Genomic DNA, 27,999 nt, shown 5'->3' on the forward strand with positions numbered 1-27,999 from the left:
TTAGTGAACATAAAATATCGCTTTATTCATGGCAGAACAAATATATAACATGAACGTATGCGGTGGTCCGAAATTTCCAAAGGAAATGCAGTGCGCACAGAGTAGAAAAACGGCAGCTCCAAGTATCGGCCACAGCTTCCAACAGCGTGGCGCAAGGCGATCCTGCACCCGCATCAACTGGAATGTTGGTAGTATGTCACTCACTTGTACAGGGCCTGAAAAACGAAGAGCGAGACAGAGAACAGGAGAAGGATGAAATATCTGCTCAATGGGAGCACCCTCACCACTGCCACATCCATGTGGGCATTGCTTCAGTGCTGATAGACCTCAGCCTTTTACTTTATTTCAACTGCAGATCCTTCAACAAATGGAGTGCTGAATACTTTGTTTTGCTTTACTTTATTATGTTCATAGTTCTATATGAACGTAATGTTCTATACAAGGTCTCCCAGCTATCGTGCAAGTCCTAAAAAAATAAAAGCAATGCCTTCCACGTGGACGAAACCAACTGCATGTTGTTGACAGCAATCTGAAAAAGTGTCCACTTTGCAAATTTATGATTTCTAACAAAATATATTGCGTTATAAATGCAACAATTTGGAGTGATTATGCAGATGTTCACAGGCTTACTGCCTTGCTGTGTGCAGAAAACTGTGACTGCATGTAAACTTGGGAAGGTAAAGCACAATAAAAAGTGCCGCAAGAATGCCTGAATCGACAAGCATTAACATTACACATCATTTCCATGGTACGTAGGTGAACGAACGCAGCGCCAGAGTTCCCACGAGTAAGTAGCACCACCGTACCAACCAGTCCACGTAACTACTTCCCTCTAGTGTGGGAAACGCTATGGTGTGTAGCTGGGCTTAGCAGCGTGTAGCATTCTGAACCAACCTGTTTGACGAACCGGGGCAGGGCCAAAGCTGCCTGGTGCATCTCGGGCGAGTAGTACCGGACCTTCATGTTCCGAAGCTGCTCCTCACTGAACTTATGCAGCGGGCTGTGGAAGTCAGTGTCCTGCACGGCCACGCATCGACAAAAGAAACAACATCACTTCGCTGCATGCACATTGGTGCATGATGGCAAACTAACGCAAACTCAAAGGGACTGGCAAAGCAAAGAACACAGCAGGCACGTTGCATGCTTAAAAACAATCACGCGAGGACAATACAGGAAGCAATAACTGCAGATGTTCTGCTGAAAAAGCTGTAGTCCGCAATCCCACTCCACAGTGGCCTGCATAATGAAACATGACTGCGTCACATGTCTGGTTCTAGAAAAAGCTATGTCGGGTACATGTGTCACAATGAACCTTTTTGTTTACATAAAGTAAAGCATGCAGAGGCCTATATTGCAAGTTTCGATTCCTCGCATTAACATAAGTCGGTTAAAGTGCTTACTGTGTTACCTTGATTCTAACATGCACTTTGTTTTTTCAGGAGAACTGTACTAAAATATTATCAGTGCATTATATTCAAGCACGATATCAAAGCTACAATGACAAGCCAATCGTCATTGGCATTTAAAGCTTCTGTAATCTAATCTACACATTGCTGCAGCTGCAGGTATAACTTTGCGCCTGCTTCGTAAGTTTGGCTGCTTTGATCTGCAAGGCGTTTAAGAAATGCAACATCTCAAATACCATAGACAGCACTGAAGATTATAAGCTCTAGGCTGTTGGAAGGAGGCTTCCAACAGTGAGAACGGGTAATGCCCAGTTTACTGTGGCTTGGATGCAATGGATCTGCTCTTTCGAAGCGAGTACAAATCGTCATTACTCTCCGACTCTTGCAATGAAAAAAATGGGGAGCGAACGAATAAGGGCATTGCATTTGTAATTTGTTCATGTATGCAAATTAGGTTGCATGTTACGATCAAGGGCATTGCATTTTTCATTCCTTACCTCGAAATACAGGTATGCGTTACAACTGAGGGTGCATTATAAATGAGTAAACACGGTATGTAAACGAGGAAATGCTTTGGCAGTACTAGCAAGCAGCTGTTTGGACCAAGGCTGCAAAGGCAGCGACAGAAGTTGTGCAAAGAGCACCGTAGGAAGCAGCCAACTACAATCACATCAGCCATATTGCCATGGTTCAGCACTGCAGGCCCTACTTAGCAATGCAAAGGCTAATTTTATGTTTGTTATCAATAATCCTTTCAAAGTTGCTGTTGTTTCAAAATGTGATGCACGTTATCCCGGAGAACCACAATAAAGCATAAGATGAAGGCCTTTGTGTACAGCTTCGTAACAACACTGCTCTGTTCCACTTATTATTCAAGCATTTAATTTAAAGCATTTGCAATAGGAATGTGCAAACATTTGAAATTTTCAACTGAATGCGATGACACAGCAAAACTGAATGTTTCTTGCTCTGCTATTCATATTCCATGTGAGAATTCTCTATCTGAGATTATCAAACATTCATTTCTGTTCAAACGTGAGATACTATAACAGCACTTATTAGAGTCAACAGGGAGGAAGATTAAAAATTATATTCTGGGGATTCGTGTGTCAAAATCACGGTACGATTGTAAGGCATGCTGTAGTGGCAGAATCAAGATTAATTTTGACCACATGGGGTTCATTATTGTGCACCCAATGTACGGTACACGGGTGTTTTTGCATTTCGCAGCCATCAAAGTATGGCCACTGTGGCCGGGATTTGGTCTCACATCGTCAAGCTCAGCAACACGACACCAAACTCACTATGCCACCATGGCAGACCAAGAGAAAGACTGATGCAAGTTACGAGGGCTCTGAATGATTCAGTTGCTCAAGAGCTGCGGCTCTTGCTTAGAGGCACCAGTTTTTGAGCAAAAGCCATGGAGAAGATAACTTGTTTTCAATATTTCCCATTCATTCAATGAAAACGTGTCACCTTTAGATAGCATACGAATTTGTTGTTTTAACTAAGGCAAAGTGATTTATTATTAAACCGGTCTCACCATGTCTGAATCCCTTTAAAAAGACACTTATCAAAGAATCTCTTTCTCTCTCCCTTTAAAACGCTGTCCTGCGCAGTAGTATTTCACTTAGCTACAAAGAACATTGACGCTCTACCTACATTTGGTGACGAGCCATTGCTTTTTTATTACTGTCACTGTCATGGTTAACCACATGCGATCACCTTTCAGTTTGTCATATACGAGCTCCTCAGTTGACCAGACATCCAATTGGGAAAGGCATTACATATGTCAAAATGTAAATCATCCATTCTTTTACTAAATGCACTCCACACAACTTTTATACTTCACTTCGTTTATAAGTATTCCACGTCCACCTGGAAATGTCACTATTCGCACACTCATCGTTTGCATTCCTCTAGTAAAACGTCAGCCCAACAGCCAGACAAAACAAGTGGGCACATCAGTGCGGCTGAACAGCAGAACGGCCAAGACGGCACCGAGCCATGTGAGGGGGGTGGCTCGCCCCAATCTTTTACACGCAAGGCCGCAGAACTCACAGGCGATGTGGAGCAGAGCAGGAAACCGATCTGTCCGCTGGGGTAGGTGGGCGTGTAGATTGAGGCATAGTTGACCACTGGGAACAGGGTCCGGCACATGTCCATCATCTCTTCAATAAGCTTCAGATCAAACCACATGGACTCGCCTGTTTCAACGAGAAGATGTGGAAAAAAAAATCAAGATGGCCAGAAACATTTTACTGTTGCCATGCTGAATTGCACTCATGAAACGAGCGGGAAAGACAATTTCACATAGCATGACAGCACTTGTTTAAGGGCAAACCATCATTTTAGCACAAGAAGTGCTAACCTTGCCAGTAAAATAATGAATGAGTGCCCAACGTCTACTCCATTTGTTCTATTGCAACTTAAAAAAAAACTGAGCAAATTCAATATATTGGTCGTGTTACTCCTGACAACACAACAGACAAATTCAGGCTGCCAGTCAGGGCCAGCAATGCACCTTCTATCACATCTTTTTCAAAGATCTATAAACGTGTATCCTGTATCACTGTAGGATCACATAGTTTAACTCTTTCCCTACCGTGTAGAAAATAGGTGCTTTATTTTTGTAGGTTACACCAGATGTATTTTTCCGAAGGAACTACTGCACTCAATATTTTATGTAATATATAAACCATAGAGTTTCTCACTATAACACCTAGAGGGAAATCTGGTGCCGACGTCTATGGGAGTTTCTTAAGGGGGGTGCTGTGCCGTAATGGGAATGACGGTATATGTGTCTGCGAGGCTTGTGTTGGCTGGTGTTGTAAGAGGCTTCGTCTAAAACCTAGGTATGGCTACACAAATAACTCGTTCTTAAATTAAAATATTCATAAAAGGTTTTCATTCACCCATACTACACCTTCCAATGAAGTTTAACTCACCTACGATGCATAACCAAGCAAAGAAAAGTAAGAACAGACGATAAACTGTTTCAAAGCGAGCGCGAATCTTGTCTGTCCTCCAACTTTAGCGGCCCGCTGATACTTCTTACATGTTATATAATTGTACATGCAATAAGAAGTTTCCAAAATTAAACAAAACACGTTTTTTGTGTAATAATAAAGCTAAAACAGCTTTTTACGTGTTGCTTTTGTAGTAAATGAATCATTGTGACAGACAGAACGGTGCTTGCCAGGCGCGTCTTCAAGGTGTCCGGGCTCTCCAAGAACGAAGCCAATCCGAAGTCACAATATATGTACCGGCATTCCCATGCATACCACAGCACAGCAGTGCCAGATTTCCCTCTAGGTAATATAGTAAGGAACTCTATGTCATAAACAGAAAGCATAATGAATGCATAAAAGTTTTGTTAACAAGATATATGCCGTAAAGAAGATTAAATTGCAAGAATCAAGATTGTGGAATAAAATTGAACAAAGCTTGTAAATACACGCTTGTATCTACTAAAAAAAAAGTGTAAAAAAAAACTATGAGATACCGTATTTACTCGCATAATGATCGCACTGTTTTGTCGAAAGAATTGACGCAAATTCAGGGGTGCGATCATTACGCGGGTTAAATTTCCCGCAAAAAGAAATTAATTTTTTTTTTCATTCCGCGTTCGCTGCACGTCACCAAAACAAAAATGGCGGCCAGCGGAGCAAGTATAACGCGTCGAACGCGATTTTTTTCTTCTTCTCGTGAATACACTGCGTGCATTGAAACAGCTTCTTCCGTGTCAGTAATGAATAATATCGTTAACATCGGCAAGTTTGCGGCAATAACGTAGCCATGTCCACTTCGAGGGGACAGAAACAGATGGGCGCGCTTAGCTGCCAGTGACATAGAAACGCATGGCCGGCATGCTGCGGAAACTGCGGCATCTGTCTTCGCTACTATCCTAATATGGCATGTTTCCACTAAGGGTGGGTGAATATCTTAGCTGTGTTACAAGCGTCGGCGTATAAATAGGGTATGCTTTTAACGTATCAGTGTAAACGTGGCTACTATCGTTGCCGCTCACGATTTGTTGCGTGCCCACGAGTGCAGACGAGAAGAACCCAAAGACACCTTTCTTGTTGACCACAACCATTATAAAGTCTACACATAATAAAGGCAAGTTTGGTTGTAGCTTTTTCTTGTCATGGAAGTGCGGAAAGCGACGAATGAAATGGGGCATCTGCTTAAGAATGTTTGGTGCATGCAGACCGCCTGGTTTGTCATGAAGAGTCGTTCGCGTAGCATTCGACAGATGGTAAGCGCGATCATTATTAGCTAGACTTGGCATACTACATATCGCTGCGGCAAGTTCGGGGTGTGATCATTGCACGGGAAATTTAAAAAATCTAATTTTGACGACAGAATTTAGGAGTGCGATCATTACGTGAGTGCGATCATTATGCAAGTAAATACGGTATACAAAATGTATTGCCATTTAATAGGCATTGTTACCAAAAAAATTTTAAAAATTTATTGAACAGGTATTCCACTACACAACTGGAAGCACTGCAGCTGAGTGTACCGCGCTGCAGCTGCCGATTTTCTGGGCTGCTTTGCGTCGTCGTCACTCTGAGTCAAAGTCCCACGAAGAGGCAGCATCCTTAGACTCACCGCTGCTCGATCCCTAAATGAAATCAGGTGCAGACGCAGTAGAATCATGAGATCTGCGATCTTCCAAAGTGTGCGGGCTGCTCCCGGAGGCGGCCATTTTTTCTTTCTACTTTGACGATCGCATAACTTTGGAACGCATTAAAAAATTGCCGCCTGGCAGGAAAAAAGCGAACTGATCAGAAAACAAAAATATAGTTATCTTCCTTCACGTCCGATGCTGCAGAGTGTCCGTGAGCGGCGCCGAAGCTCTCGAAAGCGCCGTTTCGAGCTATCAACAGCAGGCTAACGATGCCCAATGGGCATGGTAGGGAAAGAGTTAACTCATGGCCTGCCTTCACCATGATTGCCCCATGCAATGTACATGGCCAAGTGTGCTTACAAAGTTGATGGCAGGCTGCAAAATGCCCTTCAGACTCTTAATTTTGGCTGGCCACCAATTCCTTACTTTTTGGATACTAATATCTTTTTCCTCATAACTCTTCTTGCACGTACACACACTTCAATGCCTACGTGTTTGCAGATGGATATTTGTGGTGACAATAACACAAAGGACTCAAATCCGAATCTGATTAGCATAGCCCACATGTGGGCTCTTCAAGCAAAGAGCTAGTTTACAACTGTAACCAAACATGTGCCACTATTAACATCCATTATGTGCAAACACCACTCAACTACACTAGGCAGCTGAGAGTTACAGATTATGTATGCTACCAAGATCCAGGAAATCACTGTTTCACTTTCTGACGAATGCAAATCATTGTTGACGCACATCAATGACTTCAGAGACTGTGGCTTTCATACTTCCATCTCAATGCGGACTCATTACAGCATCTAACGGGCACAGCAAAGAAGAATGTATTGAGCCCATGAAACATAGTAGTGAGCAAAAGATACCAAGCACCTGGGCTGTTTATCCACTTCTGTCCCACATTCCAGGATTCTGCAGTTACGCACTTTGTGCCACAGGTGTCCACGCATTTCAAATATTTGATCCAAATTTTACGCTATGTGATTGAGGAGCTGCTAGGAGCCCCCCCAAACCCCCTGCATAAATTCCTGCATCTTCAGTTCACTTTGTTAGGAATGGCCTGCCGAGGTGCCAACATGCAAAGTTTCTCAGCCAGCTGCAGCAGCAGGGTTGGCGTTTTCTAGGAACCGACTGTCTTTCTCCAGCCGAACGGCGCCACTAGGTCTACTGTGTGAGGAGGACAATACGCCGCCCGCGTGAGCGACTCTCCGTTGCGGGAAGGCCGAGATGAGTTCGATGAACCAGGCTTTCTTACTGAACTCGCCACCACCGACCTGGTCTGCCGTGAGCGGGGGAGTTCCCGAGGGAAGGTATTTGGCGGCACCTTCCCACGCGCCTTTCAAGACGTAAGCCCCGAATTCTGCGAAGCCCGGGCAGTGAAACCAGTGCGTACGTGTGTGTGGTGAGCCCTCCTCCTCCAAAAAGGCGGGTCAACTACGATGACGTTGGACGCTACGAATTGGCAGTGAACTGCCGTTTTCTCTCACCTAGGGATCTATGGAGGAAGGAGTGTTTATAAGCAGCTTTTTGACGGCTGCTAGAGTGTGCTCTGTGATCATGCTCGTGAGCTGTGTGCTCGTGCTCGACAAGCAGTGTGTTTGAAGCTTCGTGCTCGCATGCTGTATGCTTCGTCTTGCGTGCTCCATTTGGGAGTCACGGTAGACTGTCGAATGTATCCCTTGTTCTAATGTAAATATCTGTAAATAAATTCCTGTATGCCTAGTTCCTCCCAAGTTCCTCCCTACAACCTCCAACCCCGACAACTGGATGCTGGCGACAAGAACGACCTACAACCCTTACAACTTGCACATTGAGCCATGTGTTCTGAGCAATGGCTGAGAAATCGCCATTCACCCCAGTTTTGATCAGTTTTGATCTAGAGCTTACAGTATGGTTCACATTTAAAGGGAACACCTAACTCATAATTATGTGGACATAACTTATGATGCAGAGTAATTCAACTTTATCAGAAAAGAAAGAAAAGAAAGATGTCAGGAAGCCATCTATGCATACATACAAACACACAATACTGGCCTTCGTATTAACTTTTAGCTGTAATCAACAGCAGAGTATTAACATGCTGTTTGCTGTTGGCCATTTAACCCCCAAATTAATTCCGGGAAAAAAAATGTGCTAGATTTTTTTATGTAGCCATAATTTTTTCTATGTCATTCTGATTCTGAAAATATTTTGCTTGATTGGTTTCTGGTTAGAATTAACATAAAAATTATGAATGCCACTCTTGAGAGCAGCTTTCCCTCAGTGACAACTGTAACTTGTCTTTGGCAGCAGGAGCAAGCACAACATCGAGCTGAACGAGTGTGACTCATCATTGGTGATATTGGTAGTGGTAGAACCTCCCATGATGAGTACAGCTCAAGGTTGGGGGTTAAAGGGTTAGAGTGGGCCATACTGTACGTCTCACACCAGTGAAATGTAGGGCCTGCGGCCTACTCCCACATAACACTATTTTCTGGTGTACAAAAAGCGCCAGAGGAGCAGACTTCCGTTGCTTCGACATCTCTCTCCTGCAGTATCTGAGGTATGCAGGCACATCCATTTCTCTCGGACAGAGTTGCTTTCAACACCTTAGGCTACAGCACTGTGGGGACCACCTGACCCGACATGCAACTGACTGAGGCAGGCCCATTTGTGGGGAACCTGACTGTTAGTGCAATGTGGCTGAGCAGACTTTTCAGGAGCTTTCACCCTTAGGCCACAATTCACCACCAACCCTATGCTTATAGGCGTCGTGCATATCTGCCCTCATTCAAATCAGGGTATAAACCCCCCCCCCCCCTCTCTGATGCAAAAGCTGGCGTGTTGTACGAACAAGCTACATGTCTCTCATTAAAGATCACAGCTAGCCAATACCGAGCCTGTTAGCCCATAATTCCAATAGACTATGTAAAGCTCCGAACATGCTGATAAAGTAATTTCAATAAGGCAAATTCAGTACAGCAACAGACTACTCTACGCTTATCAGCACGACCAGATTTTACTTGGTTACAGTGAGAGTAAGGTGCACAAAAGTGTTACCTTGAGAGCAGAGGATTCCACCTGGCTTGAGAATCCTCTTGAGTCCCTCATAGTATGGCTTCTGGAAGAGAGCTTCTGCTGGGCCTGGGCATGCAAAACATTGCAGAAGTGAAGAATGAATAGGGGCCACCTATCTATAATCATGTCAATGCAATCATAAGACATCGTCGAATGACGTTCATTCGCATGACTTTATCGAAAAGGCATCTCAGCAGGTGGTGTAGAATTAAAGCAATAACAGAGAATGAAAGAGCACTAAGTGAAGTTTTTTAATGGTGTCACAGCTGTCTTATGAGATGGGGGTGCCCACTCGTCATACTGGCAGAGACGTGTATTATGCTAAGAGTTTCTTGCTAGGCTTGCTCTTTATCTTCAGGCTACATTGACTGATTGATTGATTTATTGATTGATTGATTGATTAAATGAAACAGCCTGAATATAAAATCTATGAAAGACCCCATAAAAAACAGCCGCAGGGTGACCTGGGATCCTTTAACACACCCAAAGCTCAGTACAAGAGCGTTTTTTTGGAGTGTGCCTCTATAAGAACATGGCTGCTATGGTAAGTCCACAGTTATACGCTGCGAAAGTAGTCCATGGCTACATGTGGTCCATGCATAATTGAGACAACCTGTTTTATGAGGAGACAGCATTAGAGACAAATAATTCATTTCTTAGTCTGTATCAGGTTGATCACTTCCACTGCTCACTTGCTTCGACTACGACCGAGACCTTTGCGTTTCTCGAAGTCTGCAATAGTGCCGCTGACACGGGGCATTCCGGCACAAATCATCATCATCATCATTATCATCATCAGCCTGGCTACACCCACTGCAGGGCAAAGGCCTCTCCCATACTTCTCCAACTAACCCGGTCATGTGCTAATTGTGGCCATGTTGTCCCTGCAAACTTCTTCATCTCATCCACCTACCTAACTTTCTGCCGCCCCGTGCTACGCGTCCCTTCTCTTGGAATCCAGTCCGTAACCCTCAATGACCATCGGTTATCTTCCCTGGCACACATGTCCCCTGTTTAATTCAAACATTATGTGAACAAATTAATCTCAGTGCCTATGGAGTAGGCAAACTACAACAAAATTAGGGACTGCATAAGAGCCTACTACTTTCAGATAGTGCATATATAGGGCAACCTCTGCGAGAAATTCTACATTCCAAATACGAGTTGATGCATCACGAAAAATTCACAAAAATAAACAGTTTTGATACCAAAACTAAAATGAACGCCGCCACCATTACTGCTCATCAGAAATGATGCAGAATGAATGGAACGTTGAGAACCAGTGTAGTTAATGAGCATGATCTGCAAGAGGGGACAGCATTTGCAGTACACTGAAAATTCATATTAAGCATGTAACGAAGCACAAGAAAAAACACAACAGGTGCTTGCTTTTGTCCCTGTTCATTTACTCCCTGTTATACATTTAAACGGAATTTACCAACCCGCCTACCTCACCATCTTGCCTCAGTACACTGGTCTTCGAAGCCATGTTCTGGAAAGTGTGTCACATCTGATGTGGGGATTTGGGAATTCGTCGCGCCATTGCATGGGTGCATTAACCTGTTCTGCCATCCCTATGCCTCACCCCCTATTCACTTCAAGCCGATTGTCAGAAGTGGCGCTCCGGGGCTAAGACGACACGGCGGCCGCTGGCGGCTACTCTCGTGGCGGTAATGTGTCCCTTCTCCCTTGGGACTGCGCCGGGTACGTACATGCTTCTTCTCCTCCCCCGACACCTTTGTGACTAGCACTTGACCTTGTACACGGTACCTTTGCCCGTGTGGGGAGTGCACACTTTTGTGCTGATTCTTTCCAGACGCTAAGCAGAAGAACGGGCGGCTAGTTCTCGCACAAGGTCGTACCACGCTGAGCGACACTTATCGGAGGCTCAAGCCGAAAGAGACTGCCCGAGCTCTCGTGAGTTGGCCCACTGGTTATCGCGAGAGCAAGTAGCATAGCCTAAAGCCCCTTAAACTTTGTAAAGTAGCACCACGCTTTGAAGAATGCCGCCGCCTCCTTGCGCGCTCTGGCTGAGGCCGACGCCACGTCGCTATTGGCCTAATGGCATCACATGGGCCCTCGCGCTGGCTTCGTTTGTTTACAGTTGTGCTTCAACGCCATTTTCGTTTGAGAGGCTTCTACGGAGTGGCAAGGAGTGCATGTTGGTGCCGTTGCTATTCCGTGTTGTTTCTTGTGCTACGCTCCAACGGTGTAGGCGGAGCCACCGTCGACGAGGGAATGTGAAGGAGAGGAGAAACGAGGAGCAGTGAAGGCGGAGGAGAAGAGTGTTGCTACTTTACGAAGTTTAAGGGGCTGTAGTATAGCCGCCAGAACTTTTCCTAGCGGCGTGCCCCAGCTTGAGCACGTGCTCTCGCAGTGGCGTGCTACAGGCGCCCCTGACTGTATTTTTCGCCCGTGGTGCAGGACCCCTTTGCTTCCCCGCCGCCCCAGAACTGGGCGTTTGTGCACTGTCGGGTGCCGCCGGGGACAATAAACGGTTTCCATCAACTCAGGCCAATACTGTGTTCTTGCGTGCGTTGCTCAGTAGTCCCTTGCAGCATTAGCTTGCGAGCAGCGGTGCTGGAGGTGACGACTGACGCGGCGCCATAGCTCGCTAAGCTTGAACCCGCGGTGGTCGGTACTCCTGTGGGGCCCGAAGACCCCACACTGCTTACCACAAGATGCCTGAATAAGACACTATATATCAGCTCTTAATAAGGAAAATAGACAATTGCCAGCCCTGGAGCTTAGCCAAGACTGCTTCAATAATTTAATATTCATTTATAACCACAGTGAAATTTTACCATGGTTTATCTTTAATGAGGCTCCACTATAGTTGGGTTACATTAGATAATGTTTTATTCGCTATCTCTGTTATTTCCAGAATGCTATGATGAGCAGTTTCCAAAGTAAGTTTATTCAAAGGTACCGCTCTTATGTCTGCATCTTCTTGCATTCTTTGTGCGTCATGCTAGAACACTTAATAATGTCATAGTAACATGACAACCTTTCCTACCCTGTTGACCAACCTGCAGAATATCAGCATCAAAATAAAATAACTGTCAAGAACAGAAATAATTGAACTCAGTGCTAGAACAAGGCAATTAATCTCACCAACAGGGTCAGAGGAGTCCGTGATGACAACATCAAATTTGCGTGTGGTTTCTTTGATAAACTGGAAGCCATCTCCTATCTTGAGCTCCAATTTCGGACTCTTGAAGCCCTCAGCCATGAAAGGAAGGTACTTTTTGGAGACCTCTACAACTTTCTGTGCAAATGTAAAAAAATGTACCAAGGTTACGATTTGCATGTAGGGAGAAAAAAGAACAGTGAGCACACGTAAAAATTAAAAGGGCCATCAAAGCAGAACTACAATGCCACTGTTAGCAGTAGTGGCTTCCCCCTGCTTGCATTTTGTAGAATTTTGTTCTCATGGTTTGTTATTACTACTCATCACTGTGATTACCTTGTTGCTATGGTAACGTGTGTAGCCCAAAGCCAGATTGGGAACCAGCTTCTGTCATTTACAATGATGTTGCAGTTATGCTTCGGTATTTTTTTTTTTTTTTTTTTTTACAGACGAGCCTTAAACAGTTTACATATGTATTATTGTAAATACGTCCTCTTAGTTCCCTGTAGTATAGCCACATTACTGTATAAAAAAAAATGGATGCATACATTCGCATCTGTCAAATTATTTTTAGGTCCCACTACATTAGAGTCACTCGCTGGTTTTCTTTTGAGACCGCTTTAAATATGACAATACTGAATAAAATCTTTAACATAGAATCGAGTTTTGTCATACTAGTGATACTAGGTTGTAGCTTCACTAGGTGAGTGAGACACGGGCAAGGATTCCTGAACAACAATACCAAAAACAAGCTTTAATTAGGCTCGATAGCCAACAGCCGCTCGGTCAATGCCTACTGAAGAATGCCCCCATTTACATCTTCCAAAAAATGTGCAATGCCATCTGGCAGCAGCTCGATGCAATGAAAACACAGCCTCAACAATCCCACTTAATGGCACCATAGTGCGCTGGGAACACTGGAAGGCTGAAGAAACGTGCTTGCACTGTGGGGGCTCCTTATTGCTACAGAAGAGTAAAATTATGGACCAGTTGGCGATGCACATTTGAGTACGGCGAAGCGCGATAGATGGGACAAAGTAAGGTGGAACAGAAGGGACAAGCACATGCTAATTATTTCGAATATTAGTTGTTCACGAATGTTACGAGTGCAGAGGGAATTATCAGATTACCCACATGCAGGCACCCAAAGCAACTGCAGGGGTTGTGTAATGTAGACAGCTCTGTTCTGTGGCATGAGTTGAGTTGATAGACACATGACATGTCGACAGGTGGAAGAAACCATAACAACTACCTCTGTAAAAGGGTACACAGCTGATGCAAGAGGTACAATAATCCTAATTTTTTTAGGTATGTCATTTAAATACTGTGTGCACCAGTATGCGTCAGTAAACTGAGCTTTGCGTAGATGGTAACCTTGATGACAGCACACAAATCGGACAGTTATTAGGTGTTTTCCCCTTGGTACATGTATGAAAGGCAGACGCATTAGGCAAACATCCCGAGAAAACAATATAAAAGCTAGGCACTGTTTCAACAAAAAGCTCAAAAGGTCATTGCGACCATGTCATTGTACACAAATGTCAACCGTGACTCTTGCTCATTTTAGGTTGCAAATACACATGAACAGAAATTTGTCACTAGTTAGACACATAACACTCCTCGTACCGCTATTTCTTAAGCTGGTTGTTGGGCTATAAGGTTAGGTTGTGAGGCGAAAGGTAGAGCAAGAACTTAAATACTTAACTGAAGAGAAGGAAAACTCCTACCGAAATTTATTTTAAAACCCAACGTTTCGGAGCCCGACCAGCTCCTTTTTCAGGGGCAACATGGTGTGCCGCATGGCAGTGCTTGCATTCTTCTTTTTGGTGCTTTGACAGGCGCACAGACATTTTTTCGTAGACCTTGAGAGTAAACGGCAGGAAGTGTTCTCGACGAACGATAATGTCACCCGGCGCCTTGTGGATGTGCTAGGATTCCAAAAGGAGCCACCACCAGACGTTTTCTCTCCAAGACGACAGCGGCATCAGGGCTAACCTGGTGATCAAAAAGCTTGCAATGTTCTGCCACAGCAGTCCATTCCTTGTTTAGGTGGCAAAAATCATTTTTGTGTTGACAAATTCTTTCTGGGAAGTTTTTTAGCCTCGCCAATATACGACACGGAGCATTCGGTGCAGGTAATCTTGTACACAATGCCCCGAGCCTTTTCGACAGGAACATGGTCTTTTGGATGGGGGAGGCGGCTACTGACAGCAGAGACACCTGTGAGCGACATCAACCCCTGCCCCTCACAGCACATTGCCTAATGTCTTGCTGACCCCTCGGACGTATGGTATCGAGACACGACGCCGTTACCAGGGTGGTTCAGCAGCCGCCGCCTTCCTTTCATTCACGTTCTGTTGCCAGAGGGTATGGTAAATAAATTCCTTTGTATAACCGTTCGTCCCAAGGTCACGTATCACTGCGCTTTTTTTTCTTTCTTCTGGAAGTGCGGGGATGAGCAAATTCTTTCAGGCATCGGACTACAGAAAACTTGTGGCGGGTGGCGTGATTAGAATTAAAGTGAAGATATCGTCCTGTATATGTTGGTTTTCTGAATATGAAAAAGGGCAGGCGCGGTCTCTCTCTTTTCACGGGGCACCTAAGACAGGGAGAGAACCAGAATTTTCGCGTTCCACTGTAAACTCTCTGGGCACTTGAACTCCGGCTCCATGGAGTTCAAGTGCGCAAGCAAATTGTCCCCATCGGATGATTTCACCAAGCAAATACTAATGCGTAAGCATTGTTTGGCTCCGCTGTGACTTCGCCTTTGCTTAGTTTTGCCTACTTGCTTTTCCAAGCTTATGTGCATCTACCCATGGCCTTTCCGGTGGCAAAAAATGCTTAGGCTTTAGTAGGCAGTAGTCAGATTTTCTCGATGCATCCAGCCCCTTCAATGCAATCGTACCAATTGATCCGGAACATCAGACACGAGCACGCCTCGACGGAACAGACCAGGCAAAAGGGAACGCCAGATGCCGCAGCAGCGCATGAGGTGTTGTGTGAAGGTCGAGTGCATTGCTGCAATGCCACGTCACCCGCACTGTCGCTCTCGCAAGCCTGTATTACGTGCACGTTCCTTGTCCACCATGCAAGCTCTCACCTGCATTCTGACTGCATCTCAGTAAGGCCCAATGAAAACGCACCAAGTGTCTCAATGTGCTCACTTGCCAGCGAGGTGTCCATCACTCAAAGGACATTCAGTAGCATTCAAGTGGAGATTGGGCCATCCCAAGATCTCAAGTTGGCCCACACCCAAACTTCAAGTAGGCTCACTCCGAAACTGAAGTTCACCCACCTCCAAATGTAAGTTGGCCCACCCCCAAATTTCAGTTGAGTCACGCTCCAGCCCCAAACCTTAAGTTGACCCACCGATAAATTTAAGTTGGCCCACATGCAAATTTCAAGTTGCCCCACTTCTAGATTTCAACTTGGCCCATTACCAAATTTTAATCGACCCACCCGAAAACTTAAGTTGGCCTATGCTCAAATTTCAAGTTGGCCCACCCCATGCTTTCCCATGCATTTTCTAAGGAGCCCTATGTATCCCTATGGGTGTTCTCTTTTTATTTTTTTTTTGCTTTAAATTGTTCCTTAATGGTTAAAAGCTTCCATTCATCTACATTTACACTATCATAGTGATTAAATGTCTTAACATTGCAAATTACTCATTTTTGTGCTGATAAAAGGCATTACACTCTTCGCGTGACAGGGCTGGGGAGCTCGCCAAAGAATGCTTACGCATGGAAACAACTGTCAACGTTGTGCACAAACATTTTTGCCTTGGGGGTGAAAGTGCAAAGTGCCCGCTTTTTGGTGTCCTCCATGGCGAGTGCAGTGACTGTGACCGAGACTGCGGCACCCATATCAGTTCCACTATAGTCTGTAGAACTGGTTTGTAGAAAGAGAAGTGCTTGAAAGGCAGAATTCCACTAACCAACAGATGTGTTTAATAGTGTGGAGTCAAGGTCGAGCGCACATGTCACAGAAAGCGCGAGCGGCACAGGTGAACAGCAAAACCACATCAAAGGACACCACGCAGTCGTCATCAGGACTCGCATTGGACATCATTTCCATGAAGTGTCCCGAGTGGCGAATGTAGGTTTCCATTTTTTTGGTGAGAGGAGAGAGTATCTTATGAAGATAAGTTGACAGAGCTTGTAGGGGAAGAACACGTAAAATCTACTATGGGTCGTAGAGGAATTCCTGTTTTGTGAATCTTTGGGAGGCCGTAGAAGCTTAGGGTAGAGCCGTTCCTGCATATCAGCTTCAAGTAACGGGTTTTGAATTCTGGATGTTGCTTGAAAATTTCAGGGATAATTTTGTTCATCTGGGTTTGGGTTTGTGACATTGGATCTTTCTTGGTCTTGTTGTATGCTTCTCCGTTAATAAGATCCTCAGCTTTCTTCTCGCAGTCAGCTCAATCCACACAATTCAGTTGTCCCCAAACAGGCAGATATCTATCGAACGTTTACCTTTGACTTCAATACTTGCGTCAGAATTCCCTACCAGAAGCCTAATACCCACAACAAGAGAGACAGAAGAAGAAAGAAAGGGGAATACAACAAAATGAAAATATTTTTCAAAAAGATAGACTACGTGAAACACTCAAAACCAGTAAATTCAAGAACATATGAAAGCAGTCCTTGTTAAGTTTCCTAGTCTGCCTATTTTCCTGTCCAAGTTTTACACTTACATCACCACCAGCCACATTGATTTTGTTTTTTTTTAATCTCTTATGCTTGTGTGCAGATCTATTTTTCCCACAGAAAGATCTCGATTCTCATTTTCTCTCCATCGGAGACTGCTATCTCAAGCCTACACTACCGACCGCTATAGCTATGAATCACGAGCTCATCGCACACCTGTCTCGAACACATCTTGTAAAAATATTCACTGCTCTGCACCGCAGCAGCGAGCAGTTCTTGCTTAAAAAAAAATAATAATAAATGTGCTTATTATCTTACCAAGCCATGTGGCTGTACCCTCATAGCATTAGGCAAATCTAAAGAATTGCCCCCATCATTAGATGGGGCCAATTCCCTTCTCTTAGGCAGCAGAATAAGGGCTCCACTACACACGCTGATCACTGTCCTCGCAATGCCTACGGAGGTCCACACATTTTTTACAAAAGCACTGCACAAGCAGTTGGCCAGTCATGCAAACCTCACCTCATCAATCTCGCACTGCGTGACCGAGACTACGCTGGGGTGCTTGACCACCTCCCGTGCCACACCGCCATCACCTCCACCGATGATCAGCACCTGCACAACACAGTGGCATCAGTGTGCAGTCCACAACTGTCAACGTTCTTCACCCCCTGAAACACTACCTATGATTATGTACCCCCAACTCAGAAAAAAGAGAACTGTGCTTAGATTAATTATCAAACATTTCGCAAGGTCAACTGTGTTGCCAAAAGTGCGCATGTTACTTTGTCATAGAACTCTATACTCGGAGAAGACCAGCAAGTTTTGTAGGTATGAAAGTGTCCAGGGTTGTCAGACAGTGCTGAACACAGAATTGCGAGAAAGATGACCAATCCAAGCAGGCCACGGTCACTCTTGTGTATTACCAAAACACCGGGTGTGACACGTTTATTTTTTTTCCCCCTCTTTCAGGCATGCAGAGGAACAACACTCCAAGTGGAGCTCCTTCCCTAGGGCATATTGTTACATTTTGTGGCACCTCACTTTGCATGCAGCTGTTTGCACTTGAAAGAGAAAACAATTCAACCTGGCAGGCTAGTATGGCTACTCATCCAATGACCACTGTAGTGAACACAGCTAACAGCTCCTCTGCTATTATTTCCTCTCACCAGGTATAGCTAAAAAGCTTTCCCCTCATGAGAAACAAGTTTTATGGGCATTTTACAGTAAATTGTGACACGAAAGCATGTAAGTGCTAAATATAAGATATACAGTTTTATTGACAAGATTAGAATCTAAAAATTAAATTACAGAATCTAACTACAGGGACACCACGGTAGGGGCTTCTAGATTAATTTAGACGATCTGGGGTTCTGTGACGTGCATCCAGAGCATGGCACATGAGCATTTTTACATTCTGCCCATGTCGAAATGCCAAGAATCGAGACCACGGCCTTGTGTTCATCAATAGGCTCCCATAGCCACAGAGCCACCGCAGCAAGTATATCTGAATCTCGACAAGAGAATCACAGCGGGACTTCGTGAACGACCACGCTGTGCAAGGCACTGCTGTGGTCAATGCATTTTGAGCTTTATTTTTTAATTCATGAGCATGAATAAAAAAAAAACGATCTTCTGCATCGCGCAACTGCCTCATTCACTACTGGCGTGCCATTGCCGCCGCACATGGCAACTTCGCAACAGTGGTGACGAGGGCGGGATGGCAAGCTCGTGCATCTCGGCATCGCCTATGATTAAACAGATTCCGATCACAGTCAAACAGCTATCCGAGTATGAAAACAAGATAGAGAAATGCAACAGGTTCATTTTGCACAGGAAACACTAATACCTGTCAACACAAAAGCACCAGGCTCTCGTATGTATTGACGCATACGACAGATGAGCGAAGGCAAAAAGGCTAGAGTTGCAGAGAAGCTCACATCTTTGGGGTCTGGGTGGCAGTTGAGGGGCAGGAATGTGATCATCTCCTGGTAGGAGAATTCGTCCCGTTCTGTGCACTGAATTGCATTATCCAGGGCCAGCACAGTCCCAAATGACTTGCTGAAATTAGAGACATGCACACCTACTATAGCACTCTGCCTTTTAATGTTCCTTCAACTATAGAAATATTAATTTTAAGTGAGAGAAAGGTATGCATTACCATACTCCATCTCAATACATGCACACGCTATGAAGATGGTACATTTGTCAACAAGCAAACATATGTTTGAGAAACATAGATATGTTGCCCGCATTTAAATGCACATACAAATTTCCACCTGGGTTCACCACATCAATTTATGGTTCTTTAAGCTATTTATAAGATTTAACAATCCAAAGCAATTAACACCTAGATGAATAAAAGAGTTGTAGTGGAACACCGGATTAATTCTAATCAACTGGGGCCTTTAATGTGTACGTAAATCTATGCACTGTACAAGCGCATTTCTCCACTCTGCCTCTGTCATCATGTGGCCGTGATGGCTAAGGAATAGAACCAGTGACTTCATGCTCTGCAGCAGAATGCCACCGCTACTGAAGTAGGGCGCACTGGTACCCACCAGGATTAATGGTATCATTACAGTTAATAAATGCCTGTGCCTCAGCCTGCTTTTTCTGTGGATTAGCTATGTAAGTGATGTTCTAAACTGAACAGCCACAGGCGGTTCGGGCATCAAAGTAGACCACAAAAGGTTTTTGTTAGCTTGTCTCAATGACGTGCAACTTATTGCACGTGTTAAATCTAACGCCTCCTGGCAAACAGCTCCTGTGAACTTTCTAAAGCTAGCTACAACCACCATGCACTTGAACTGTAGTCTATTTACGTGTACACCGACAAAACCTGCGCAGCTTTCATGCCATTTATAGTACACTGCTTTAAACTGCAACAAAGTTAAGATATCTGCAACAAAAGTGATCCTTACCTCTTAAAGACAAGGATGTCTTGGAAGTTGGAACGCTCTTGGTGAAGGATCTTTTCAACATCCACGGACAGCACTGGATTGTTGTTGGTGTTTACAATCTCGGTGAACCATCCTTCCTTCAAAACATTCATACCTGTGCCCAAAACAGAGATCAAAGTTTACTTTACTTCAACCTTGCTGATGCACACTAATGCATACGTAGTATGTAAAAGTTCCTAGGAACATACTGCAGTAATCTTTTTTATCTCGTTCCTGAGGATATAGTCCAATTTAACGGCAAGATGATAAATCCTCGCGATAGCAGATGCGTAGCGGCGCGGAGGTACCAACGCTACAAAAGCAGCAAGAGAATTAAGCGCGGCGCGCTCCTTCCACGCGAAACGATTGCGATCCACAAATGTCGCCGCACCGACCATGCATTCCCTCGCGTCGTTAAGGTCAACAGATTCGCCCTTTGCTCGATCATAACGGACACGTCTCGCGCACATGACCCCTTTCCGCACCGTTCATGCTTACAAAAGATATGTTGCGTAAAGCAATTGTGCACCGGCGCTTTTTTTCAGCTTGCTTTGGGACGGTCAACACAATTTCCAATACACAATGTCGCTCATCGTTGTCGGACGACGCACACACGACCCGTAACGACGCCCGTACGAGTGAACATACAGGAAAATTTACCATCCCGGGACGAAAGCACCGGCATGCACCTAGCTGCAATTAAGATAGTGTTTGTTTTTCCTCCCAGGGCCGCTTCGCGTCCACTCACTGCTTTGGTGTCGAGGGCGCCCGGCAGGCTGGCCGAAGCAACAGGGATGAGAGAGGATGGCTCCGCAACACGATAACCGGCTAATTGCGAAGAAACCGTTTAAATCGATGTCAACCGGTGAATGCAAGCACGCCGGTGCTACGGTGAAACCAGACGGACCGCGACGGATAGCAACCGGAAGCACGTGCATGCTCGTTTTTCTTGCGTTTCCGCTTCGCGACGCTAACGCCGCGGGTGGTTTACCGTGGCTCTACCATCCGTTTCTGCGCTACCAGGAGGCATTGGCGCTACGTACTCATACAATAAATTATTGTATGAAACTCCATGGCGAGTACCTCTGGTGCCTCTGCGATATGACCACGTGTCCGAACACGTCATTTACTGGTAAAATCTTTGACTTCGCTCATTACGTCGTAGGCGCGATCGGGCGACGAGAAAAGCACGTGCGCGAAGAACGATTTCTAGCTGTAGGTGCTCAAAGCGGCCGATTTGTGTTCACGTTCACGGGATCAAAAAGGAATCTAAACCCACGCATTTACATCGAGCAGTGCTTGTCTGAATCGGTGATCGCTCCGCCGATGCCCGCAATCGCACATTTTCTGAACGTTTTAGACGTTGCTTAAACAAATGTATAATACCAACGGGTGCTAACGCGCACTAGAACGTACGTAGACGAAAATAAAGAGCAGAAAAATTGACTGCGTGTAACTTACGGGCCATGGTTGAGCTAGATGATGAGCCAGCGACCCTGCCGTACTGCCTCCACTGGCATAGTGTTCAGTCCGGCGAGCGAGACAAGTGAGAGTCGCGATTGCACGCGTAGCCGATTAGATACCGGGTGCTCCACAGCTGCAGGGCCATATCGATTCCTCTGCGGCCTGATATAGTAACGAGTGTCAAGGGCTTATCGAGAGGCGGCCCCCGCGCCTCCATTTACCATAAAGAGCAGCGTATCAGTTCACTTCGAAAAAGAGGGCAGGCCTAAAAACACGATATGCTGCTTAGAAATAGCTCCCAAACTATAAATCTCCAGATCGTTGATTCATCGCATGGTACTGAGAAGAATTATGTAATTGACTTTGCAATGCAAGGTCTTTCCTCCATAACTATATATTTGGTTTCCTGGATACAGTCTGTGGTGTTACTAAATACAAAAATATATATCGATGGGCATTTTTCTTTGGTGGAGGTTTTGCGCCGTTATCATTTTCCATGAAGATGCCCTATTTAGGTCTTTACAAGAGTCCACTTAGTGAATGAATATCCAAAACGTGAATAGTGAAGTGGCACATCTTATCTTCTCCCAACTGAAGTTCATAGTGAGCTCATTACTAAGGCAAAACTAACGTTGGCATAAGAAATGCTGGCAAATGCTGCCTAGCATTATACCTAGAATGCCATTATGGAAAGTGGCAAAGCAGCTATAGCGTAGAAATGCCATGTTGAAAAGTGCACACCTGTTGTTCAGCGTATACCGAAGACCACACTGTAGCTCTGCGAGTAATACGAATGGAAATGCCCAAATTTTGATCCAATGAGCCGCAGCAGATTAACGCACCTATGCCAAAGATTGAAGTATTTCCCAAGTCTAAATGTTCAGTGGGAAAATTGCTTGGTGCATGTTCATGTCAGGCATACCACACACCCACGTTACAAAAATTCACTGCTCAAAGATAACTTCAGCGCTCTCCCTTGTACTGCTGCTATAGCCTGCACTATACAGTAGACTAGAGGCCCAGCAAAAGGCTGCAAGGCAGGCAGTGCTTTCAACCATGTGCCCGCTCAAGCTGCTATGCAGGCAAATGATGCAAATCGTTTGCAATGGGGAATAGAACTAGAAGAGTTCCTTGCACTTACTTGGACATAAAATAAGATTGCATTCATCATGTCTCGATGTGTAGCATTTATTTGAAACATTTCAAGAAGGCTTCACTTAATATTTCTTCCGATGAGTGTGCTGGAACTACCATTAGTTTTCTTTCTTTTCTTCCCTGTGGCTAGTCTTTTCTGCTGGGTGGCTCTAAGTGCTGTGACTTTTTGAAGTAACTGCCTGCAAGCGGTACATTCACTGAAATCAAACTGAATGTTGTCAATGTCCACAACACGAATGTACAGCAACATCTTCATAATAATCATCCCTCGCCAATTCACTTTTTGTGCTAGTACACATAAACAGCAGTTCAGGCAAATTGGCAGTCCTTGCTCTTGGAAAAAATTGGTCCAAACTAAACAAGAACATACACAGAGCATGGCCGGTATAATGTAAAACTATTCCAATCTGTCTTTATTACAAATTGGCTATTAGCCCACAGTGACAGATCAAAATGGCTCGGGCTCTGCCCATATGGTTGTGGCCCTCACCCATACGGGCTGCACCCGAACCATTCTGACCCATCGGGGAGGGCTAATGGCCGATTTGGAATAAAAACAGATTGGTATAGTTTTACATTATAGGGCCCCATATCCAGCGTACACCATGCATGTGTACTGTACGCATCTTCTTTGTTGTTGTCAAGTTCAAGCTTATTTTAAATAACTATTGGTTACATTAGTGAAATATGGTCTAGTGTGTTCACAGTGTGTCCTGCCTACTATACTCTGTTCATGTTCCCTTATAAATACATACGCATCTACCTCGCAGCTTGGCTAATGATAACTTGCAGGGCCTTTTAGTGTGGAGTGGCCATCTAAAAGTGTCATTTATATTTGCTTTGCCTAGGCTGCAAACGGTATCAGTTTGAGCATTTTGATTGCACCGATTCATTTGGTGCTGTTAGGATCTCCGCATATTTGAACCATACATTACCAACCAACCTACCTGCAAAGACTGTAGAGGTGCGATATACGTAAAAATTCTATAAGGGCCCATGATGTAGAGGAACATGCCTGGTAAAGTTCAGGTTGCTAAAGCACACCTATGCCGCTAATTTATAGCGATGCCTACTCCGATGCTAATGCCTTTTCACACTTTGTCAGTGGCCAGAGTGATGCTCCACCCACATTATCATTGGGATCAGCCGGCTGCGAGGGATGGGAGATAAGACTGGCATAGAATCGAGCAGGAGGCATCACTAAAAAACAGAAGCTCTAAGTTGCTACATGCTTGGGATCGGACTGTAGCAAGAGCGACTCATACAGCAAACAAGGCACTGGCACACGCCCCCTTTTGCTAGTGTCAGATCGTAAGCATGTTGCAACAACCAACTAGGACCCAAATACAATCCCTTTTTGCACTTGTAGACTACTGTGGTGCTGATGCTGGGTAATGAAACAGTATACATAACTAGTCTCAAAAATTTGTGAACAATGCAGGTACCTCCTGAAATGAGGTAGTTGCGACACATGAAAAGGTCTCCAGTTTAAACAAGAAAAAAACATTGCCATGATGCAGGCTTTGCACTTTCCTGATGGCCTGCAAAGCTGAAGGCTGGAGGGAAGGTGCGAGGGAAAATTAACGAAACATTTCACCTGCTCGCAGGGCCCACAGCTCAATGATCGACCTTTTCCTAATTTTGAAGCTAGCTTTCCTGCAGAGCAGTTTGCAGAGCTAATGTCAGCATTGGCACTTCTGCAGTCAGTACATATGTGCATTTTAAGAGACAGAAAATTGAAGATGGCGACTCGACTCTCGTAATGAAACCACATGCAACACACAAGCGCCAACAAGTGCAGTCAGCATTTCCTCGTTTGAACACTGAACAGCGCTACCATTAATTGGGCAAATGTGCAGTTCATAGAAGCACGCTTGTGAATTCGGAAAAGGGTCTACCGCTGGACTGTTCTCAAAATCTAGCAGAACATTTCTTTAGAGAGCATCCTGCAACAGGCAAATGACCACAATTCAGCTTATATGCCAAGCAGCCATGTACAGAGCCTCATTCCCATTTTCATAGTGGACCTATGGTGCATCCGTCTGTACAGACTCGGGTTGACGACATGAAAGCCCTTGTCTGGCATGGTCTGCAGGTTAGGTCTCGGCCACCCAACTGTCCCATGTATCAGGCTCAGGATGGGCCTAGGCCTGTATCGCATCGCTATCAGATGGGCACGCTACATACGAAACATTGCTTCACGTGGACAGCAACATGCTCCTGCAAATATTTGCTTAGAGACTGGTGAAACATGTAATGGTATTTTGCAAGCCGTTACTATCACTGCTTCACACTTAAGGGGGGACGTGGCAATTGAAGTGGTCGAAATGGTAAAAATTGTCAAAATTTTCGATTTTCCTATTTATTTTTTTTCGCGATCCTCGGACCTTCTTTTACCTTGTGGTGAAATATTATAACAAAATACGCGGTAGAAATTGAGAAAACAGCACTTTCGTAGAGCGCCGTTATCAAAAATTGCTAAAAAATCGGGCCACGGAAGCCGCCGTCGCACCGCGGATAGCTCGGCTATCTGATGACGCAGCGCCGCCATCTTGGTATCATCGTAAAGAGGAGAGATCGTAGCTCAAGATAGCCGCAGCGCCGTATTTCTCCACTGGAAAATAATACCAGCAAACGCGAACGAAAGAGAGGTAAAGGCGGCATCGTGATAGTAGTCACGTGGGGAACACGGAGCGCTCCTATTGGCTGTTGTACATTTGAATTGCCCGTGAAACACACTCGCGTGCATTGGCGCTGCAGCGCCTTGCGCGTTCAGTTCATTGTGCTTGAACATTGTAGCAGCCAAACTACCCTAACGCGCGTGTTCCGTGATGAGCCCCAAAGGAGGCAAGTTCCGAACGGCCCACGCATACGGAAAACGACGAAAGGCGTGGAACAGAAGGCGAAAACTACCCGCAGAAGCATCAGTTTGCTTCACTCCTGAGTGTTGAAAGTGCTGTGGCAGATGCAGTTTGCCATTTCAATGCTGGCTGTGAAAGAGCACTGCAAACAATTACGTCGCAACTGGGATACAGTCCAGGATCGTGTTCACTGCGACGGGCTGCTGAAAAGGATGCACGACGTATCAAAAAGGCAACGAAGGCACATGAAACTACTGTAAAGAAGCGAAAAATTACCTCAAAATGTAAAGAAAATGTGTCCTCACTGCCAAAGGACTACATTCCAGGCAGGTTTTAGCTGCTCAAAGTAAATATTTTGATGTTTCCAGCAAATAAAACTTTGAGCCCTGTTTTCTCAGCTTTCACTTTTTGTGCAGTTGCTTTCAGTAATCCCAGTGCAATTTCACAATGAATGAAGCCAGAATCATTCTGTCTTTTGCACTTTGATCGTGAAACATTGATGAGTGCAATAAAGCTGTCCATTTTCATGTGCCCCTCATAAAAAAATTTATAATGAGTTTTTTGCAAAGGTCGTTAGTAAGACAACATGCACAGAAAAGTTCAAAAAAGGTTTTTGTGCTTATTTCAGCATCTAAAAAATAAACCAATAGCTTTATTGCACATAATGGGCTTTCTTGAACATGCTGGTATGAAAATCTTGACAAACTTAGGTGTAATTAATTAATTAATTTGGGGGATGACCATTAGAGGATGTCAAGGGTTCTAACTCAAGAACTATAATAGATAGCTCAAAACTGATTTCAGTTATGATGTCAGCATAAGAAAGTACACCTGCATGCTAAATTTCGTCAATTTATTCCCATAAATAAAAAAAATTTTTTTCATTGCCACGTCCCCCCTTAAGCAAAACTAAGAGTTTTCGAAAAGATCATTTTATCAGAAAAAAGACAAGATGCTGGGCAGCTTATGCATGTGTGCATATTATACAGTTGACAGTTTCCAAGACAACGCTAAGACCTGTTCCGAGATAGGTAAGCGGTAGGATTTGTACACAACATTAAATTTCTAAAATAGTCATTAAACTCCAACTCAGTTAGCTTCCAATAAGATAAGATTTGCAATCTCCCTTTCACATGTCTTAAATGCATAGGGGAGAGTACTGTTGTGGGGAAATTCTGCCAGATCCAACGGTTCCAGCCTGCCAGCTGTGCTGTTCGTCGCTCTCGCGACATAGTACTATTCACTCTAGAAATCTGCAATGCCCTGGGCATGGCACACAAGGGATAACAGCCCTGTGCCACTTTACTAAATGCATGCACATTCTCCAGCAGCAACACCTGCAGTGCAACAAAAGCAGCCGAGGCGACAGAAGTGCACGAAACAATACGCTCTTTTATTGTACACAATGAGAAACAAGTCAGACCAAAGAGTTAAAATTAAGAACAACCAATGTGTCTGTGACAGTGGCGAGGGATGAGGTGGTGGTGGTGGCGATGAGAGGACAACCCCGAGGAAGAGAATAACGTCAGACGAGGAGGAGGAAGGAGAAGGAGGGGGGTGCACAGTCTCAGGTGAGGTACAACCGGTGATAGTCATTTGTGCCGAAGGGAGCGTTGCACTTGGGGCACTTGCGCTGGCGGGTCTCGTAGCGCGTCTTGAGGCAATCGTAGCAGAAGACGTGGAAGCACTTGATGAGCACCGCGTCCTTGCGTTTAACCTTGCAGGAGGGACAGGTGAGTTGCTCCTGCAGTAAGGGAAGCGACGTCACGGGTGAGCCCCTAGCTAAGCTGCCTCTTTTTTTAAACACAAATACTGCTAATGTATAGGCCTCCTTGATGGGGGGGTGGGGGGGGGTAAGGAGGAAAGCTACAGTACCACCCCATGCAGAAACAACCTGCTAAAGCTCTTACCACTGTGTGTAGTAATTTGTGCAGCAGGACAAAAGGGAACATCTTTCTCTTGAGGGTGTCACTTGTGCCTGCTTTCTTGTCTTCCACAGCTAATGAAACAATGCTTCCGTTTTCACTGCATATGCTACCCAGTTCTCTGTGGCAGCCCAATATGTAAATGTGCAAACAAACAGCACCAAATCAATGCAAGAGTTCTTGCAAGGAGCAGCTCTTTTGCATACCAATTTCTGCTTCATAAGTAACGTTCGTTTCCCAACTACAACTCAGTACTGCACAAACAAGCCTTTTCAACAAGTTCCAATACGGCTACTATGTATACTCGTGCCCTCTCTGGAGGAAGTGAGCGTGCACGCAGACACACTATTGAAAAGCAGCTCGAAAGGAAGTACAATGCGAACGAGTATAAAGCCTTGGCTTTTTGTCTCATATCGGTAGCAATAGTGCAACACAAGAATGAAGGACTAGATAGATGTCCACTCACTTTATACTCCTTGACCTCCTCCATGAGAACCTCATCAGTGTTGGTGGCCAGCTCAAACTTCTTCGCACGCTCAACCTTTCGGCGTAGTGATAGGATCTCCTCCTGGAGCCTCTTGGTCTTGAACGTCTCTTGCGACAGCACTGCTGTACGGTCCGTCACTATGCTCTGCAATGGGCACAAGTGTACTGAGCCACGCAATCACCCTCCTGCATAGCAGATTAAAGGGCTACTGATGTGATCCACTTGACTATTCATGTCTTGCATTAAGTCCTAAACGCTACGAATAGTGATGAGCTTCAGAG

General features: G+C 44.8%; 2 protein-coding genes across 4 annotated transcripts in view; both read right to left on the minus strand.

Annotated features, from left to right (window-relative positions):
* Window positions 1–21,399, minus strand: SpdS (Spermidine Synthase). Of its 2 annotated transcripts, none has more exons than XM_050185632.3 (9): window positions 21,288–21,399; window positions 19,809–19,941; window positions 18,825–18,945; window positions 17,407–17,499; window positions 12,223–12,376; window positions 9,091–9,174; window positions 3,468–3,613; window positions 895–1,017; window positions 1–215 (listed from the first exon to the last, which is right to left on the minus strand). In XM_050185632.3, exons 1-9 carry the CDS (start codon window positions 21,292–21,294, stop codon window positions 201–203), a joined length of 876 nt encoding a protein of 291 aa, XP_050041589.1. In that variant the 5' UTR covers window positions 21,295–21,399; the 3' UTR covers window positions 1–200. The 2 variants fall into 2 exon arrangements, with proteins under 2 accessions (XP_050041589.1, XP_050041583.1); XM_050185626.1 differs by lacking the exon at window positions 21,288–21,399 and adding an exon at window positions 20,575–20,779.
* A 5,279-nt stretch (window positions 21,400–26,678) lies between these two features.
* The window catches only part of Bre1 (E3 ubiquitin-protein ligase Bre1), a 35,801-nt gene continuing 34,480 nt past the window's right edge, over window positions 26,679–27,999 (minus strand). For both annotated transcript variants that reach the window (XM_050185553.2, XM_050185547.2), the window contains exons 15-16: window positions 27,698–27,862; window positions 26,679–27,050 (exon numbers count right to left, since the gene is read on the minus strand). In XM_050185553.2, coding sequence (XP_050041510.1) covers window positions 26,874–27,050; window positions 27,698–27,862 — 342 coding nt within the window. In that variant the 3' untranslated portion in view covers window positions 26,679–26,873. The remainder of the gene's footprint in view (window positions 27,051–27,697; window positions 27,863–27,999) is intronic.

The sequence above is a fragment of the Dermacentor andersoni genome, chromosome 3 (assembly GCF_023375885.2).
Source record: "Dermacentor andersoni chromosome 3, qqDerAnde1_hic_scaffold, whole genome shotgun sequence".
NCBI classification, from domain to species: Eukaryota; Metazoa; Arthropoda; class Arachnida; order Ixodida; family Ixodidae; genus Dermacentor; species Dermacentor andersoni.